Source organism: Lepidothrix coronata, unplaced genomic scaffold (genome assembly GCF_001604755.1).
Source record: "Lepidothrix coronata isolate B3197 unplaced genomic scaffold, Lepidothrix_coronata-1.0 Scaffold74, whole genome shotgun sequence".
Classification (NCBI taxonomy): Eukaryota; Metazoa; Chordata; class Aves; order Passeriformes; family Pipridae; genus Lepidothrix; species Lepidothrix coronata.
The window spans coordinates 2,827,949-2,844,462 of NW_016690254.1; the positions used below are offsets into that span (position 1 = coordinate 2,827,949).

At 36.8% G+C, this 16,514-nt stretch overlaps 1 protein-coding gene across 4 annotated transcripts in view; it reads left to right on the plus strand.

Moving 5' to 3' along the window:
- The window catches only part of WDR37 (WD repeat domain 37), a 45,290-nt gene that overhangs the window by 3,680 nt on the left and 25,096 nt on the right, over window positions 1-16,514 (plus strand). The window contains exons 2-7 of one of the 4 annotated variants that reach the window (XM_017819409.1): window positions 1,651-1,682; window positions 5,525-5,702; window positions 9,074-9,170; window positions 11,652-11,747; window positions 11,910-11,974; window positions 15,625-15,760. In XM_017819409.1, the coding sequence (XP_017674898.1) occupies window positions 5,565-5,702; window positions 9,074-9,170; window positions 11,652-11,747; window positions 11,910-11,974; window positions 15,625-15,760 (532 nt within the window). In that variant the 5' untranslated portion in view covers window positions 1,651-1,682; window positions 5,525-5,564. Of the gene's footprint in view, window positions 1-1,318; window positions 1,683-2,171; window positions 2,245-5,524; window positions 5,703-9,073; window positions 9,171-11,651; window positions 11,748-11,909; window positions 11,975-15,624; window positions 15,761-16,514 lie in introns of those variants that run through there. The other 3 variants (XM_017819410.1, XM_017819412.1, XM_017819411.1) reach the window with 3 other exon arrangements.

The window sequence follows — 16,514 nt, forward strand, 5'->3', positions numbered from 1 at the left end:
CATATTAATAAAGATTGTAGTGGCGTATGTTGATACTTAAATTCCCTTAACTCATGAATAATGCTGTCAAACTGAGTTACATGCAATTAGGAACTTAATAACTGTAATCATTCTCCTCTTTCTCCTTTCTCTCCCCGCTTTCTGGAAAAAACCCCAAACCAACCACCATGCCCGATGTTAATGGGGATCTTTGTATCATAAGGTTTTAATGCTGCACTAGACAATAATTACTATTGCAAAAATGCCTTTGTGTTTTATGTAGTAAACAGTGACATTTTCTTCTAAGCCATGTTTGAAAATGAGAGACATAGGACTAAGAGATTTTAAAGCACACAGATACAATAAAATTGTATGTTTGTTTTTTTTTTTAAATTTTGACACGATCGTTTAAATAGTAAGTATTACTATTTCTAAACTCTAAACAAAATGGAGTAGGGAGATCTAGGGTAAGATGTTGCTGAAACTTCCTGATGCTTTCCCTTTACAGACTTGTGTGTTGTCTTGAATGAACAAAAAAGGAAATGCAATGCTGTGGCTGTTATGTCTGTGCTCTGACACATCTTAAAACATATTTTCTCCCTGGCTTCAGCAACATGCATACCCCAGGAATTCTTTCCTTTCAGCAGTTTTCCTGTTCTGTGTTCAAGAGCAGAAGTAAGCAAGTAGAATTAGTTGATTCCTGCAGTAAATTTTTAAGTCTGGTAAGGCCAGTGTGTGCACTTTTCGTTAGTGCCGTTTCTCTGTTGTAGCTGACTAAAACAGTAATTGGATACACATCTGCTCTTAGCTGTTGTTACTCTGAAGTATTTCCTGTGACTGAATACATGGTAACATCTGTTACAGAAAGGTAGGTGGCGGAACTTTAATTTAACACACTGTAACATATCTTGTGAGTTTAATTGAAATGTTTGAAATACTGAAATATCTTTGCATTCAGCAAGTAGTAATCACCTGTGGTCTAGATGTTTTCCAGGACATCCTTTTTTCCCCTACTTGTGCTCATTGACTTTATCAGAAGGGTTCTCTCCAGACTTTGACAGATCATTGTGTGAGGAACACTATGCAAACGTAGCATTTTCCAAAATGATTGAGCAGAAGAGCTCAATATGTCTCATAAGCTCACTTTTTGATAATATAGTACTTGTGAACTTGTGAACTGCCACCCTTAATGAATATAGTTTAGCAATAGTGAACACTTCCTCCCTCCCCTTTTTATTTCTCAGAAAGTACTTTTGTTCAGCTTTTTTTACTCTTGATTGCTAATTTTTCGCTTTTGTGAATTCAGCTTCGTTCGATTCAGGAAAGAAGATTCCAACAGTTCTTGATGATTTTTCCGTCCTATTTGTAGTATTACTAAGTAGAAAAGGAAAGTGAATTTAGTGAAATTTTCTTCGCAGGACCCATTGGGAACGCTTAAAAGTCATGATTAACTACATCTGACATAATATACAATGAGTTGTTTTGAAGCACTTTTTTCTTATTTTGTTTGACTGAGATTTGGTGCTTAGACTTGAGCTGATGTTTTCCCTTGCCCCCCTTTCCTGTCATCTGGCTGTTCTAACTACAAAAGTTTAAAGAAATTGAAAGACTGTGACTGGTTTGTATACTACTGACTGTTTTACTAATCAATATTTAATATGGTTTTCATAGGATATGTAACATGACACTGATATTCTGGACAGGTAATTTTCATTGTTTGAAAACCTTACATAATAAGGGGAATCAGGTAATTGCTAGAAATGAGCACCTTATTTTTTTTAGCATCATATTGCCAAGGATCTGTTTTGTGAAATCTACTCATGAAAAACCTATAGCTTCTGACTGTTACAATTAGAGTCAAAATAGTTCCGAAATTGTCAAAGTGAAGTTAACATTTAAAGGGACACTGTCACTTTTTTTAAACTTACTTTACATCCTGGCTCTAAAAACCCTTAATTATTGCTCCCTTACCTAAAGTTTGTAAGGCTATTTGGTGGAATTCAGGACTATATTAAAGGTAGTGAAGCTGGTCCCCTTGGTGTCTCCTTCCCATCCTCTGTATGCACATGCTTGTGGCCTCTTTGGTTTCAGCTTTGCTGTGGCTGTGTGCACCCTCCTGCCGAGCCTGGGAACAGCGTGCATGCTTGCTCTCTCCAGAACGGTGCATGAGGGATGTGTCCTGCTGGTGCATGAGGAGAGGGCAGTCCCTGGCAGTGACACTGGCTGCAGGTGAAGTGCTGCTACCAAACAGAGACAGTGATGGAGGTGTGTCCTGCCTAAAACGTTCCGTTTGCTCACAAGCTGTGAAAGTACAAACTGTTGTGTAGTTAATGTGAGAATTTCACTATGTGAAGATGTAATCTTGTGCATTTGACTGTGTCCCTTTAAATTCTGTGTGCTAAAATGTATAGCTGCCAAATCTGTACGTGCTGATGTTGAGTGGCATAGTTCATTCCTTGAGGGAAGGGACACCACCCGGAGGGACCATGACAGGCTTGAGGAGTGGGCTGTGCGAGCATCACGAAGTTCAACAGGACCAAGAGCAAGGTCCTGCACCTTGGGCTGGGGCAATCCCCAATCTCAGTGTAGGCTGAAGGGTGAATGGGTAGAGAACAGTCCAGCAGAGAGGGACCTGGGGATACGGGGGCATGAAAAATGGGACATGATGCAGCAATGTGGGCTTGCAGCCCAGAAAGCCAGTCCTAGGCAAGTTCGTGGATCTGTTAGAACTGGTCCGGAGGAGAGCCACAAAAATTACCAGGGGGCTGGAATACCTTTCCTGTGAAGAAAAGCTAAGAGGGTTGGATTTTTTAGCCTGGAAAAGAGGATTTGCTGGGGAGACCTTATTGGAGTCTTTCAATACTTAAAGAGAGCTTCTAAGAAAGATGGAGAGAGACTTGTTACCAGGGCCTGTAGCGATAAAATAAGGGGTGATGGTAAATCTACTTAAAAGGACGTAGATTTACATTAAATATAAGGAAGAATTGTTTATGGTGAGAGTGGTGAAACATGGGCACAGGTTGCCCAGAGAGGTGGTGGATGCCCCATCCCTGGAAACATTCCAGATCAGGTTGAGCAACCTGATGCCAATGGAGATGTCCCTGCTTATTGCAGAGGAGTTGGACTGGATGGCCTTTAAAGGTTTCTTCCAACCCAAATAATTTTATGATTTTATGAAGCAATCCAGAAAAGGGTATTTCATGGTAAAATCCTTCAAAATGGAGTAGCTTGATAGAGAAGGCAAGTGGAAACTAACACAGTTAAAACAATGCCTGGTAAGGCATAACTCACATGAACATCTCTATGAATAATTGCAGTTCAGGAGCCATATCTGGCAGGGATTAGAAATAGGCTTTTTTTCCCCCCCAGATCCTAAGTAAAATGCTATTAATGGGTTTATGGGATTATGTGTAGTTATGTGTATGTATAGATATAAAACTCTTAACAAATGTCTGTGTGTGCACGCAGAATTTAGTGCTTTAGGCCTTAAAAAGTAATCTTGAACATTGCAGAAAATGATAACTGAAAGCTCTTGAAAAAGAGGTTCCCAAGGCAGATAGGAAGTAGGGTGGAAGAGGGGAGAATATACACGTGTTTGGGATCTGATCCTATTTTGAAAAGAAATAGAAATGTGATGAGCACTGAAAACCTGTTCCTAATTCTTGACCATATGTCCATGAACAGGAAGATACTTAGTGAAGCCCAGAAAATTGGCAGTAAATGTTTGCGGGATGAGCTTTTTTAACTTTGGTCCTATCTTTCTACAATAGAGGAGTCTAGCCACAGTGAATAAAGAAATCTAGGCAAATAAGAAACTGCCCGATGGTAGTTCTTTCTATTATTCTTTAATTTGTGAATAAAGCTAATTAGTTACTACTGATTAATCACACATAAAAAACTCTGATGGGATTAGGTGCAGTGGAGAACTGTGCAGTCCAGAGGAAAGGAACAAAATCATTTTAGTACAGTACAGGTCACTGGTGCAACCTGAATTTTATTTTAGATTCACTGTGGAATTAGTGTCAGGTTCCTGTAATTCAGGTGTTCCAAAAGCTAATTAAAATATCAAGCTTTTTAATGAGGATGGATGGGCATCAAAACCTTAACTAAATCTAGTCTCATTTTGATATAAATTTCTATATCTTCATACATCTTAATATAAATTTTTATATCTTCATGCATTTTCATTTTGTGATGTACAACCCAAAGGAGATTTCAAGCTGTTTTTATTCATGATGCATACTGTCTTTTTAGTAAGGTATGCTTTTCCTTGGCTTTATGATCTGTTAAAAAGCAGAAAATACCATGTCAAAACCCCAAACTGGTTAATGCCTGGTCTTGTTAATAGTGATGGTGCTCATTCCTAGCGTGTTGGTGGATCTTAAACTGGAACTGGCCCTGGGTTTGGTTTAAATTTTCTCTGATCAACTTATTTGAAGGGAAGCTCAGTTGCCTTGTTAGCTTTGCCAACTCTGCTCTCCTATTTCTCTGCAGGCTGTTGCACCTATTTTAAGTTGTAATTGTTGTTTCAGAAATCATTTATGCTGGAGAATGAATTTTTATTTTGTTCTCAGTTTGCATGATTGAAAAATTTTGAGTAATCAGTCCTAAAACATTTGGAATGTTTAACAACTGGTACCTCATGAAACAAAAATTAATTTCTGTTGAATGTCAGGTTTAAATTAAAAAAAATCCTGTAATTAAATGTTTGTAAAAAATAAGATTCTGACAATAAAGAACATATTCTCCACGTTTATGCAATAAATGAAACATAATTTGATTTTTCTTAAACAGGGGACAGCAGTAGATCATGCATGGTAATATTGATTGGTGATACTGTCAGATGTTTTTAGGGATAATAAAATGCATATATTTGGCTTTAACAAGATGACAAAAATGAGCCACATCAACAGCAACCTGTTAAGTCAGGTGCACTTTCACTGTTCTCATAAGTTCATGGGCACTTTCACTATCAAGAAAGTGAAACCGAGAGCTGCCAAAAATGGCAGAAAATAGTTTTCAGAACTTCCATATTGAAAATTAATTTTTGCTTATGAGTAAACAAGGACGTCTGTTAAATTGTGTATAGTAACACTTAATGTCGAATAATACATTTTTAACCTGACAGTGTCCCTAAATTACCATGTCTATTTGCTTTCATTTTCCAGCTGGGTTTTAATTTTGCATGCATTTCAGTGAACTCTAGTATGCATATTGATTGTTTCCTGGAAGCATTTTGGGGCTCTCTCTGCTGGTGTTCTCCAAAATGAGCAAGGAAGTGGAATTTTTTTTCCTTTTGTGGAGGTTTGTTAGCTAACAGATAAGCAATGCAGAAGTGATTCCACTGTATTTATGAGTCTGCATATGGTTTTTAACTTAATGTTGTTTGAAGAATAAATGTAAGTAAGAGGGATCTCTTATTTTTGATGACAACCCAAACAACTCAAAAGTTTAGTAGAACTAAATATTTCTATTTTGAGAACAAAAAATTTGAACTGTGGTTGGTTTGGCAGAGCACTTTGTGATGTGTAATACTTGTCCTTAGTTTATCATAGGAGCCTCTGTGAAGCTGTTTTTTTGAAGTAATGCCAATAGAAAGTGGAAGTTGTGCATCTGCTCGCCAAGCAAAGCAAAAACGTAAATCACACAGTCTTTCCATCCGGAGAACCAACAGTTCTGAGCAGGAACGGGCAGGACTGCAGAGAGACATGTTGGAAGGGCAGGTAAGGTGATGCTGCTTGGGCAACTTTGTAACTTTAATGTGTGTTTTCTTTAATGTGTGGGGAGAAAATAAACAAACTTAAGTAATTAAATAGGTCCAGTAAAGCTGCAGAAACAGCAGATTTTGTTGCTTATAAGTGCTCGCTGCTTTCGGAGACCATTGATGTGGATGTTGATGGTGTTTCAGGTTATGTTGAGATTGAACCTTTTTATGGGCTTGTGTGTATTCTTCCATGAATACACAGACCCATAAAGCAATACAAAGAAACAGCCTGTTTACTTCACTGCAACCTTCTGCGCCCCCCAAAAAAGGTTCAAGATTGTTTCTTGATTTCCTAAGTTTGAATTTGGAATAATATGAATAAACCAAAATAATTCTTATGGCGACTCTAATAGGAAAAATATTATTTGGAATGCTGTTCTGCATTCCTTTCCATAAAGCAAACAAACAGTGCCTGCTTGACAGAGGTGTGAGCTAACTCAGGTTTTTGTTTGGGTAGGGCTTTTTCTTTATTTATTTTTTATTTGTCTCAAATGAAGGTGTGCTCTTCTGTGTATTAAACTCAAGGGAAAGAACAGCACCCACTGCCTTCTGTAGCTTCTCTTAATCACGTCAGTCTATGTAGTGGGTGCAGTCTGGACTTGGAATGTTTCACCTAACAATTCTGAGATTAGATAAGGCTTCTGCCAGAAGGGTGTGAAGCAGTGATGGCAAAGATAAGCAAGTACCCCTTTGAAGACTATTTATTGTCAAGTTAACTACACAGCGTTAATGTGGGCCTGGTAAAGATGATGCAAAACTCTATCAGAGAGATGGTTTAAAACACTACTAGTGTTTGCTGTGAGAAACCTCACTCTGGAGTCTGCAGATCCTCTGAAGGGAAAATGGAGTGTCTTCTCAGTGACTCTTTTTAGTTGAATCTATTATTCAGTAAATCATAGCATTACTTTTCTGGGAACTAACAGAGCCCAAGTTGTTACTTCCAGTCATCTGGAGATTTGAGAATGCAAATACTTGGATAGAAAACTGTTCATGCATTTGGGACCTATGGCAACCTTACTTCAGGAAAGGAATGAATGGCAGCTGAGAGGTCAAGACATGCTGTCGCTTCTGCCTAGTACACTAAAATTTCAGGCTATTTTAGTATTTCTTAGGAAACTCTAAGTGATACATAAATGTTTTAAATGTTTTATCTGCCATCTTTAATTTCATTGACCTTGAACAACCAGTGGCAGATTCTAACAAGTAGAGTATTAATGCCCTTTCACAGTGGAGCTGTAAACTGCATGAGATCTAGCTAAGTGCTTTTGCAGATAAACAGATAACATTATTACATGCTATTTTAATAAGCTAATTTAAATAATGCCAACTTTAAAGAGAATAAAGGAAGTGGATGCATTTGACTATGCTGGTTATTTCATTACAAGTTTAGATTTGCTTATGCTTTCAGATTTTGAGAATAGGACTGTAAAACTTTTCTACATCTCCTTTTTGGTTTCCAAAGTTGTAGGATAAGTTAGTTTCTTTCATAACCTTGATGTATAAAATTATTGGGTTGTTGAATTAGAAACAATTCCTCTAACTTAAGTGTCTCTCTTAATAGCGTTTCATTTCTTTAGTATTTAAACAATTTTGTTTCAAGTTGGTTTTAATTTGGGTATGTTTTGTATTTTCATTGTCTATAAATGTGTGAACAAAAGTACCCTCTCAAAGGCGAGGCAGATGAAGATGCAGAAAGGAATGATCTGGGGGGGCATAAGGAGTGTGGTACCACTTCTTTCAGCCCAGTGCCACGGCTTAAACCAGCTGCAAAACTGGTGTGAAACTGAATTGTGCACAAAGCAAGTGTCTTCTGTGCCATGGCTGTTAGTGGTTTCTGCTCAGAAATAACTTATAAAATCGGGATCATGAAAGGCCTTTCTGGCTGTTCCTGAGGACAGTTACCTGGGCTATGGAGAAAGGCATGGGCGGGATGGAATTCTGGAGGGTCTGCTGCCGCTCTCTGGTGACTGGAATGCGCACGCATTCCAATTTACTCACATAGGATTGGAGCCAATTCCATTTGATTTGGAATTGCTGGAACATTGAAGAACAAAACAAGCTATAATCATCCTTGAGCTTGCATTGAATCTTGAAGCTCTCTTGAAATTGGGTGATTTCCTCTGCCAACACTGGTACTCCCATTCTAGTAATGCTGCTTCTGTACTTCTGGACTTAAAAGAGTAGTTTGGGCTGTGGCAGAAACTGACTCAGTTTTCTTTTTTTGCTCATAGCTGATGATTTCAAGAGTTTGAAATTACATACTTTTGCTCTCTAGCAAGTAGATGGGCACATTCCCTGCATATTTGATAGATGACCATTGGTATATTGATAATACATAATGCCCTATTGAATTCACTTTTAAATTCTTTAACTTACTTCCTTACACATGTATTTCTTGGTTTTTGAATACAGCTGTATTATTTACAGGTTTGTCCAGTAAAAAGCTGTTCTCTTATTTAATTTGGAGATAATGGGTTAGATTGCTACAAAGGAGAAATTGAGCTTTTTCACTGTCAGGGTGAGGCTCGGTAAAGCCTGAAAACTTCTTTTCAAAAGAGCTTATAGCTGGGTACCTGGGTAAATAACAAGTGCAGTAAGATAACAGGCAACTGAAGAATAGAACAGGTTTAGTAGAATTTTTTTGCATGGTGAGCTCAGATCATCTAAATCCTGTGTTAGTTTTTATTACGTACTTGTTTTTTGAACCTTGGAATTGCTGTGTCGTTATGCTGAAGAAAACAAATAAGCCCTGTGCTGTGAATGTGCTTCAAAATACTTTCTGTGAAGAAGAGATGCTTGAGTAATATCTGGGGAGGGAAGGATTAGAAATTGCAGTTTTCTTCACACTTGCCTATAGTTAGTGACAAAAGTAGGTAAATGTTAAAAATGCATTTAAAAGGTTAGTTTGTCTCAAGCTTTGGTGTGTTGTGTTGACAACTTCCTAACTTACTGCATAGTCAACTTCTGAATTACTTTGCTAATCAAAGGTATTTTTTCTTCTTGAACTGGAAACACCTTGACAGTATATTGAATCTTTTCTTCCACCTTTTATTTTTTTAAATGAAGTGTACATATATCTTGGTTTTGTAATTTTTGTCTAGGTAAAAATCCCCAAAACCTATGGGTGATGTCCCTTGAAAGAGAAAAAAAATATGTAAACTGAATAATCCTATGATGCACAGAGATTTTTGGTTTGTATTCTACTCTAGCAGTAGTTCTAATTTCTTGCTGGGACATGGAGAGAACTGTTAAAATCAGTTTAAGATTGAAGAGCAATTTATATAAAATATCTGTAAAGAAAATTATAAACCCCAATATTTTGTCTCCTAGGATTCTAAGCTACCATCTTCTGTCCGGAATACACTCCTTGAACTTTTTGGGCAAATAGAACGGGAATTTGAAAACCTGTATATTGAAAATTTGGAATGTGAGTATCTATTTTTTCTGGCAACTTATGGATTGTTTGGATTTAGTACATAGTAGCACTAATTAAAGCTTTACCTTGTGTATTGTAGTGCAGTTAGCGTTGCTTTTCTGTGGGGAGTTTAAGTATTGTTTTGAACTTGTAGCTGAAGATGGAGTTTGTACCTTTTCAGAAAAATTGCTTTCTTAGTCCTTGGCACAAGCAGAGAGAACTGATGTGTGTCACCCCTCTTGACTCTTGGGCAAAGCCAGCGAAGGGTCTCTCTCCTTGTCATTGTAGGCTCTGGTGGACACCATGTTAACGTGGCAGAAACTCCTTTGCCTTTGAAGCTTGTGGCTTTGTTCTATGCTTACAGGTTAATGATGTGATGTATTAGTAAATAAAATTGGAAAGGCGACTTGCTGGAAAAAGTGTATACTGGGGTGGGTTTGTATCATCCTGCTTATACATTGCATAACCAGCTCCTGCAGCTGTTCATGAGATTTGAAGTCAAGCACTCAGATAAAAACTCCAGGTGTTATTTGTTTAATGACAGTGCAGTTGTCTGATAATGTAGGTGATCCAAGGTGATGTAAGAGGATCCAAAGTTAAGTAACACAAGCCCGTACAGTAATACAGTAAAGCCTCTGCTCAATTTCCCTTGCTGGATTTTGGAAGCTGTGTTGCATAGCTTGGCTTCTGAATTGTGGAATCTGTCTGATTTGGCTCCAAGTCAATTTTTTTTTCCACACCTAATCTGTTCCCACAGTTAAACCAAACACTTGTGTTAAAAAAAAAAAAAGGCCATTCTTGCCTGCTTTTTCAAAATGTGCTGGTTTTTTATTCTCTTAAAACCTGAGATTGTGTTGGCTAAAGGCTATTATCAAAAGAACACATTTTTTAGTGACAATCTGCACAACTGAGTTCTCAGCCCCCTGCTGAGAAGTTGCCTGGTAGCAAAAAAAGTAGGGTTTCCTTGCCCAACTTTCAGAAATGCTTGTCAGAAAACAAGTGGTGGATTTGTAGCCCCCAGAGTATGATTATTTTTCTTCTATTCCATTTCTGTTTCTTCATCTTCTTTCTCTGCCTCACAGTTCTAATTCACTCCTGGCCTTTGTGATCTTTTTATACCCCTCTGACAATTTCTAAAATTTTCTCTTCTCATATTCAGTCTGTTATTTTTTGTTCTAGTGTTGCAGTTACTGTACAAAGAAAAACTGTACAGTCCCTTTCCCTTAGGGCAGCTTATTTCTATTTTTTTCCTTTTCTTAATCCCTTCCAGACCTCAGTCTTAGTCCTTTCAGGCAATTCTTGTATCTACCTGCTTGTTTCAGTCATATGTAACTACAAGCCTCTCTCTTTGTTTACTTCTCTTTCACATTTTTTATGGTTCATGAAAGTTTGGATTTATGTGAGTAGGAAGACAGGAAAGAGAATCTTGCCTTGCTTATTTCAAGTACTTGAGTGTGGCATGGAAGTGTAAACTGGCTTTTATAGTGCTTAGAACTGAGAATTCATTCTCAGAATGGCAAGAGTCATACTGCTGCTCTGTCACATTCTCCCATGTTTCCAAACCTGGGAGTGAATGACTTTTTTAAAAGAAGTCCAAAGAATTTGTGAAAGACAGGCCTACACTTCTTCTCAGGTGCAGCAAAAAAATGCGTGGTTAAAGCCTCTCAGTAAGATTTCACGTGAGGAGAACACTTTAAAGATCAGCCCAGATTTTGAGAAAAAAATCTTTAAGCCACCGAAAATGTTCCTATAAAATGAAATTGAGCAACTTTAAGCCAACCCAGCCACTGGAGATTGTTTATGAGTATCCGATTTGTTCATCAATGCCATCATTCTCTCTTGTGTTAAAATGGCACCGGTGAGACTCGTAGTTGACAGAAAAGTGTAATCTTGTTACATATACATGCTTTGTCTGATGTGCAATGAAAATATTTTTGTCTTATTTAGTGTTTCTAAAACAGTTGCATGTAAAATGTAGGTGCCATTCTACACTTTTAAAAAATATATTTCAAAGTACAAATAATATACATTTGGTGCACTGCCTTTCCTGTGAAACTAACAGTGGACAGGCGTTCGGGGGGGATGCTATTTGGTGATGAATAAAACCTTTGTGGAGAAAGGAATACTAATTCTGTGGCCGAAATATTTATGATGCTGCAAGTTTTCTTCTGTTGGATTTAATTCAATACAGATGTGCCATGCATTTCACAGAAGCTGTTTTGTTAATCCTTAGCCTCATTTATTAGTGAGAGTAATTAGAAGCCACCCATACTTTCCTTGGAATCTGGGTCAAGGTTGATCTCTGGAAAGTTCAGCATGGGTCTTGGTTTGTCTTGGTGAGACCTGCTTTTATAAAATCGCAGTTGATCTCTTTTCCTTTCCTTATCATAAAATAGATTACTTACTAACCATAACAATTCTTAAATAGTATGTTAATGATGTTGTTAATGATACTTAAATTTTAGTAATAATGTGAATTTTTGGTTCTGTTAGTGCGTAGAGAGATCGATACACTGAATGAGCGTTTAGCAGGTGACGGACAGACAATTGATGGAGCTGAACTGAGCAAAGGACAGCTGAAAACAAAAGGTAAGAGAGCCACAAAGAATCCTAAACCACTGTTTTAAACTTCACTTTTTGTACTTTGCTGGCCAAAACTTAAAATGTTATTGAAGGGAATTAATACCAGTTACTTAAACAAGCTAATACTGTATTTGAAATATCTGCCTTTGAATTTATTTGTCTCAACAGCCAGTCATAGTACCAGTCAGCTTTCTCAGAAATTAAAGACAACTTACAAGGCATCTACTAGCAAGGTATGAGACAAATTAAATCTCTACTCATCAATGTGTACTTGTGAGACTAACATGACTGTCTTTAAGTTGTAAATTGTGGTTTCTTTAAGCTGAGTAGTGCTGGTGTGTAAGTAAACCTGCCTCGTAAGGAGCCATATCTTTACCTTGGGTTCATTCATACCCATTACTTCAACCATATTATATGGCGTTTTTACAATAATTGCTTGCCTCTTTTCAAGAAGGAATGTTGGAGGGGAGAGAGTGTGCATAGGTGTGTATGTGGGATTACTGTTTTGTAAAGAGAACTAAAATAAATACTTCAGTGGGTATTGACTGAACAATGCTGTTTCCCAAAATGGACTGTGCTCCAAACTCACTGGGGTAGTGGATCACAACTTTTCTCTTCAGTCCATCCTTTATACTGCTACCGTATAGGGCGTTGGATTTTTTTTGTGTGTGTGTTTTTTTGGATTGGTTGTTTTTTGCCCCGGGGGAAATTAGAAGAGACTTAAGTTTCACAAACCACTTGTTTTGTATAATTGCACATGATTACATTTTTCTCATTGCCAACCTATAAAGAGTTTAGGTTTTTTCTACAAAGAACTTTCACTATTTGCTTATTCTTAGGAGAAGGCTGATCCTTGACTGCTTTAATATTGGTAAAAAATACTAGGACTAAAACAATCTGTTCATTTTCTTTGGGAAATGCTGAGGTAAACATTCTTAATTTGAGTCCTTCATGTGAAATTTCCATACCGGAATACTTTTCATCCCTTAGTTAAGAGTCTGAATATTATATTGCCAAAACTCATATCAAAGGATGCTTTTAGCAGCAAGAGTTGTCCAGTAGTGTCCAAATTCTGAAGAGACAGGGTAGAATTAGTGCTTGGTACTCTTAAAACCAATTTTTTTTGTGTGTGTTAATGGGCAAGATTCTCTAACTTAACTGCAGTTGTTTGTAGATGCAGGAATCCCTTATGTGAAATTCATATTTTGATGTTAACAAGATGTTATGTTTGTTAACAATCTCTGGCTATGACAGTTGCTAAACATCAGGAAAGCATCAACTGTTTATGCATCAACTGTTTATGCAGAGTCCTAAAATAAACTGAAATGATGTAACTTGCTCCATCTAAACTAAATTCCAGGATCTCTGATTCTTTTTAATCAAGAAAAAGATTCTTAAAAGAAGGTATTTCTTCACCCAGTAATTGAAAGTAATAAAACTTTTTGGACTACATAGTTTTTGTTGTTACTGTCCTGAGTTGACCAAGTTTTCATTCTTATTTCTAGTGTGTCCTGTCTGCATAAGAAACATTTTTACTTTGTTTGCAGTTTGTTTACAAATTGTTTCAATTTGTATTTAGTTTTCACTTGTTTACATAGTAAACAATTGTTTCCTTATTAAAAAATCTCTGTGTAGAAGGAAGCACATGAAACTGTGTGAATTTAAGTAAGAGGACAAAGGTAAAAGACACTCAGGATATGGTTGCCCACTTATTTTTGTATGATAATCCAAGATCTGCTGAGGTTAGTTAAAAAATTTTCTGCAGTACAGAGACCTCTTTTTTAGCAAGTTGAATGTTATTTAAATATTTCTTTTCCTGACTTGGAAAATTGTTTATATACGGTTAACAAAGCAGGAAGTAATCCAGGCCCTGCCTAGTTTATCCAGTTACTGGTATGTGAAGTGAGGAACAGCAAAAACAGAAAGAAAAAAAAGGTGTAGAAAAAGTATGTGATGAATTAATATCTGTATTAGGATATTTACTATTGTTTAGTGTTCTTGAACTCTTATCTTCTGTATGTTCATTCAAAACTTCTAGTACTCCAAAAGGAATTTTGTGTCCTTGACATTAAATGATCAGTGAAACCCCTGTCCAGTACTTCTGGAAAATCTGTGCTTGGTGATGAGTAGGGGATACTTTCTCCTAGAAAACTTTAGCATGAGGGTTTGACTCCACATTAGAAAGACAGAATGCAAGCATAGTTTGAGTGTGGGGTTCAGAGCTGGAAAACATCAAGTTTGGAGTTTGACCTGAATGCTATATTAGTCCTTTACTGTTAATACTTAATTCAGCTGTTCCACTTCTCATCCATAAGTCCCTTTAGTTTAAGGACTATATTCAATGCGAAAGTTGCATCTGTAGAATTGTTCAAAACTTGTGAAATTCTGCAGCGTCGTCGAACTAATAATCTTTATCATTAACCCATTTTCCTTTTAATGCTTCCTTAATGACTGTTTCTTCTTCTGCTGTGAAACCAGAATGCATATTAGCTGTTAATTTTGAATTCAACTAGGGCATTATCATCTCATCATTGGAGAGTTGACTTGCTCAGGATTTGGAATGCTCTTGCAGATTTTCTTTTAGCTTTAAAAACCTTTTTTGAAGTAATTTGCTCTAATGACGTACTTAAGACCTTCTATTTTAATACCAAAACCTAATGGGATTTTAACCTTGGTTTATTGTAACTGAAATGTAGACTTAATTAACTTCCTAACTTTTACTAAGCTGTAGATAAGTCTTAATGTGATTTGTGTTGAAGTATTTAAAGGTTTTGATTTAGCTGGTCAGATAAATACCTGCCTGTAATTGCTTGCACAGGAAAACACTGATAAATGGAAGTTGTCTTTTTGTTCCAGTTTAACAAAGCTTTTCGGGTAGTTTTTCTCAAAGAACAGTTATGAGATTGAAGACTTGTGGGTTAAAAATAGGGTATTTGTAATGGTGTTCTTACTTTTAAGTCATGACTTTTGGTTTCAGTTGTCTCTGGAAGTGTTCCAGTTTGTTGTTTGTTTGGGGTTTTTTGTTGGTTTTTTTTTCCCCCTAAGTATTGCATTCCACTTTATCTGCAAATATAGAATTTCTGAAATTTGGTTCCTTTCTGTAGATACTGAGTGTTTTCAGCCTTCCTGTACTGTAGCGCTTTGTAGTTTTACCATTTTACTAGACTTCCTTTCATTTGGTATTACTTATGCACATACTAATTTGGATTTAATGAGTCTTCTCTGCCTTTCTCTTAATAGCTTGTCTTTGAGGAGGGAGTGTGCTTATCAAATGTTTAGATGAGTTTGACATATATTTTTAAAATAAGTTTTATTACACAAATAAACAGGCATATGCTCTCAGGTTAATGTTTGGTTTGATTAGCTTCATGCAGTTTTAAAGAAAAACAGCAGTGAGTGTTCTGGATTTTACTAGAATTAAGTAATAAGTGTATTTTTTTCCAAAGACATTACACTGGGTAGCATGGACTGTCTTTAAGTTGTCAAATGTACTTCTTTGGGAATAGGCAAAGAAAGTTTTAAGGTCTTTTGCAGGGTTTGGTCTATTTTTTTTTTTTTTCATTATAGTCCTTACCCAGACTGAATGGGAAGTGCACTCTGCACTTGTACAACTCATTTCTCCAATGACATTGCATTATTATAGTACAGAATAGTTTGTCTTGCATTCTGAAAAAGGGGGAGTATTATTAAAAATGAAAAAAAAATTAAGGTATATGCTTGCATCCAGGCTCACTCTTCTATCATCAAAGGTGAAATTTTTGACAAAAGTGAACTTTCAGAACATTAAAGAATCATGAAAAAGTTAATATCTACTTGTATTTGTGAGATAATTACTTTATCTTGGGTCAGTGTGCTAAAAAAATGTTGGTCTCTGCTGTTTCAGATTGTATCCAGTTTTAAAACTACAACATCAAGGGCAATCTGTCAACTGGTAAAGGAATATGTTGGCCACAGGGATGGTATTTGGGATGTCAGTGTCGCAAAAACTCAGCCAGTGGTGTTGGGAACTGCATCTGCTGGTAAAATTTTATGTTGCTTGAATATGTAGAAAAATCTGATTTAGTCCCTAAGCTCTAGCAAATACAGATCCAAAGCATACTTGAATACTGAGCTCCACACTGAAAGAGTCCTTTTAAAAAAGTTCTGTAGCTGAAAATGTCTTAAAATTGGAATTTCCTTGAAATGCATTTAACCTGTAGAAAGTTCAAGCATCCTTGTTGATCTTTCTAAAGCATGTGCCAGTTAACTTCCATGCAGGTCACACTCTCCTTACTCAGCTCTAGCATGTTGGATGGTGTGAGTGGGTGGGATGGCAGCTGGTCTCTAGTAGAGTACAGAATGCCCTACGGCTGGATACAGAGATCCCTGTAGGCTTTCTGTCCTAGTACTGTGTAGCCTTTGTTCTGTAGAAGCTGTAGGTTTGGTCATAGTTTGCATATTCTTGTATTCTTGCATTCATCTCACTTTTGCCTCAGGATACAGGGGCAGCTAAAAATCTTAATTTTCAGTCCTTTTTACTTTGCGAGACTCCTTCCTTCCCATTGAGGGGGAACAAGTACTAGTGAATAAGTCACTAAATCTGTTATAGTCCAAAAATCAATCTAGAGGCTTGTTTAGTCTTGGAAAATTTTTATGGAAATAAACCATAACTAGATATAATTGCTCAAGTTTGAAGTGATAGTCTCCTGAAGCTGGAACAGGGACTTGAATATTATGGACTAGAAACCTTGGCTTCGTAACTGAACTGTTAGAATTTTTATGTGCCCACCGACG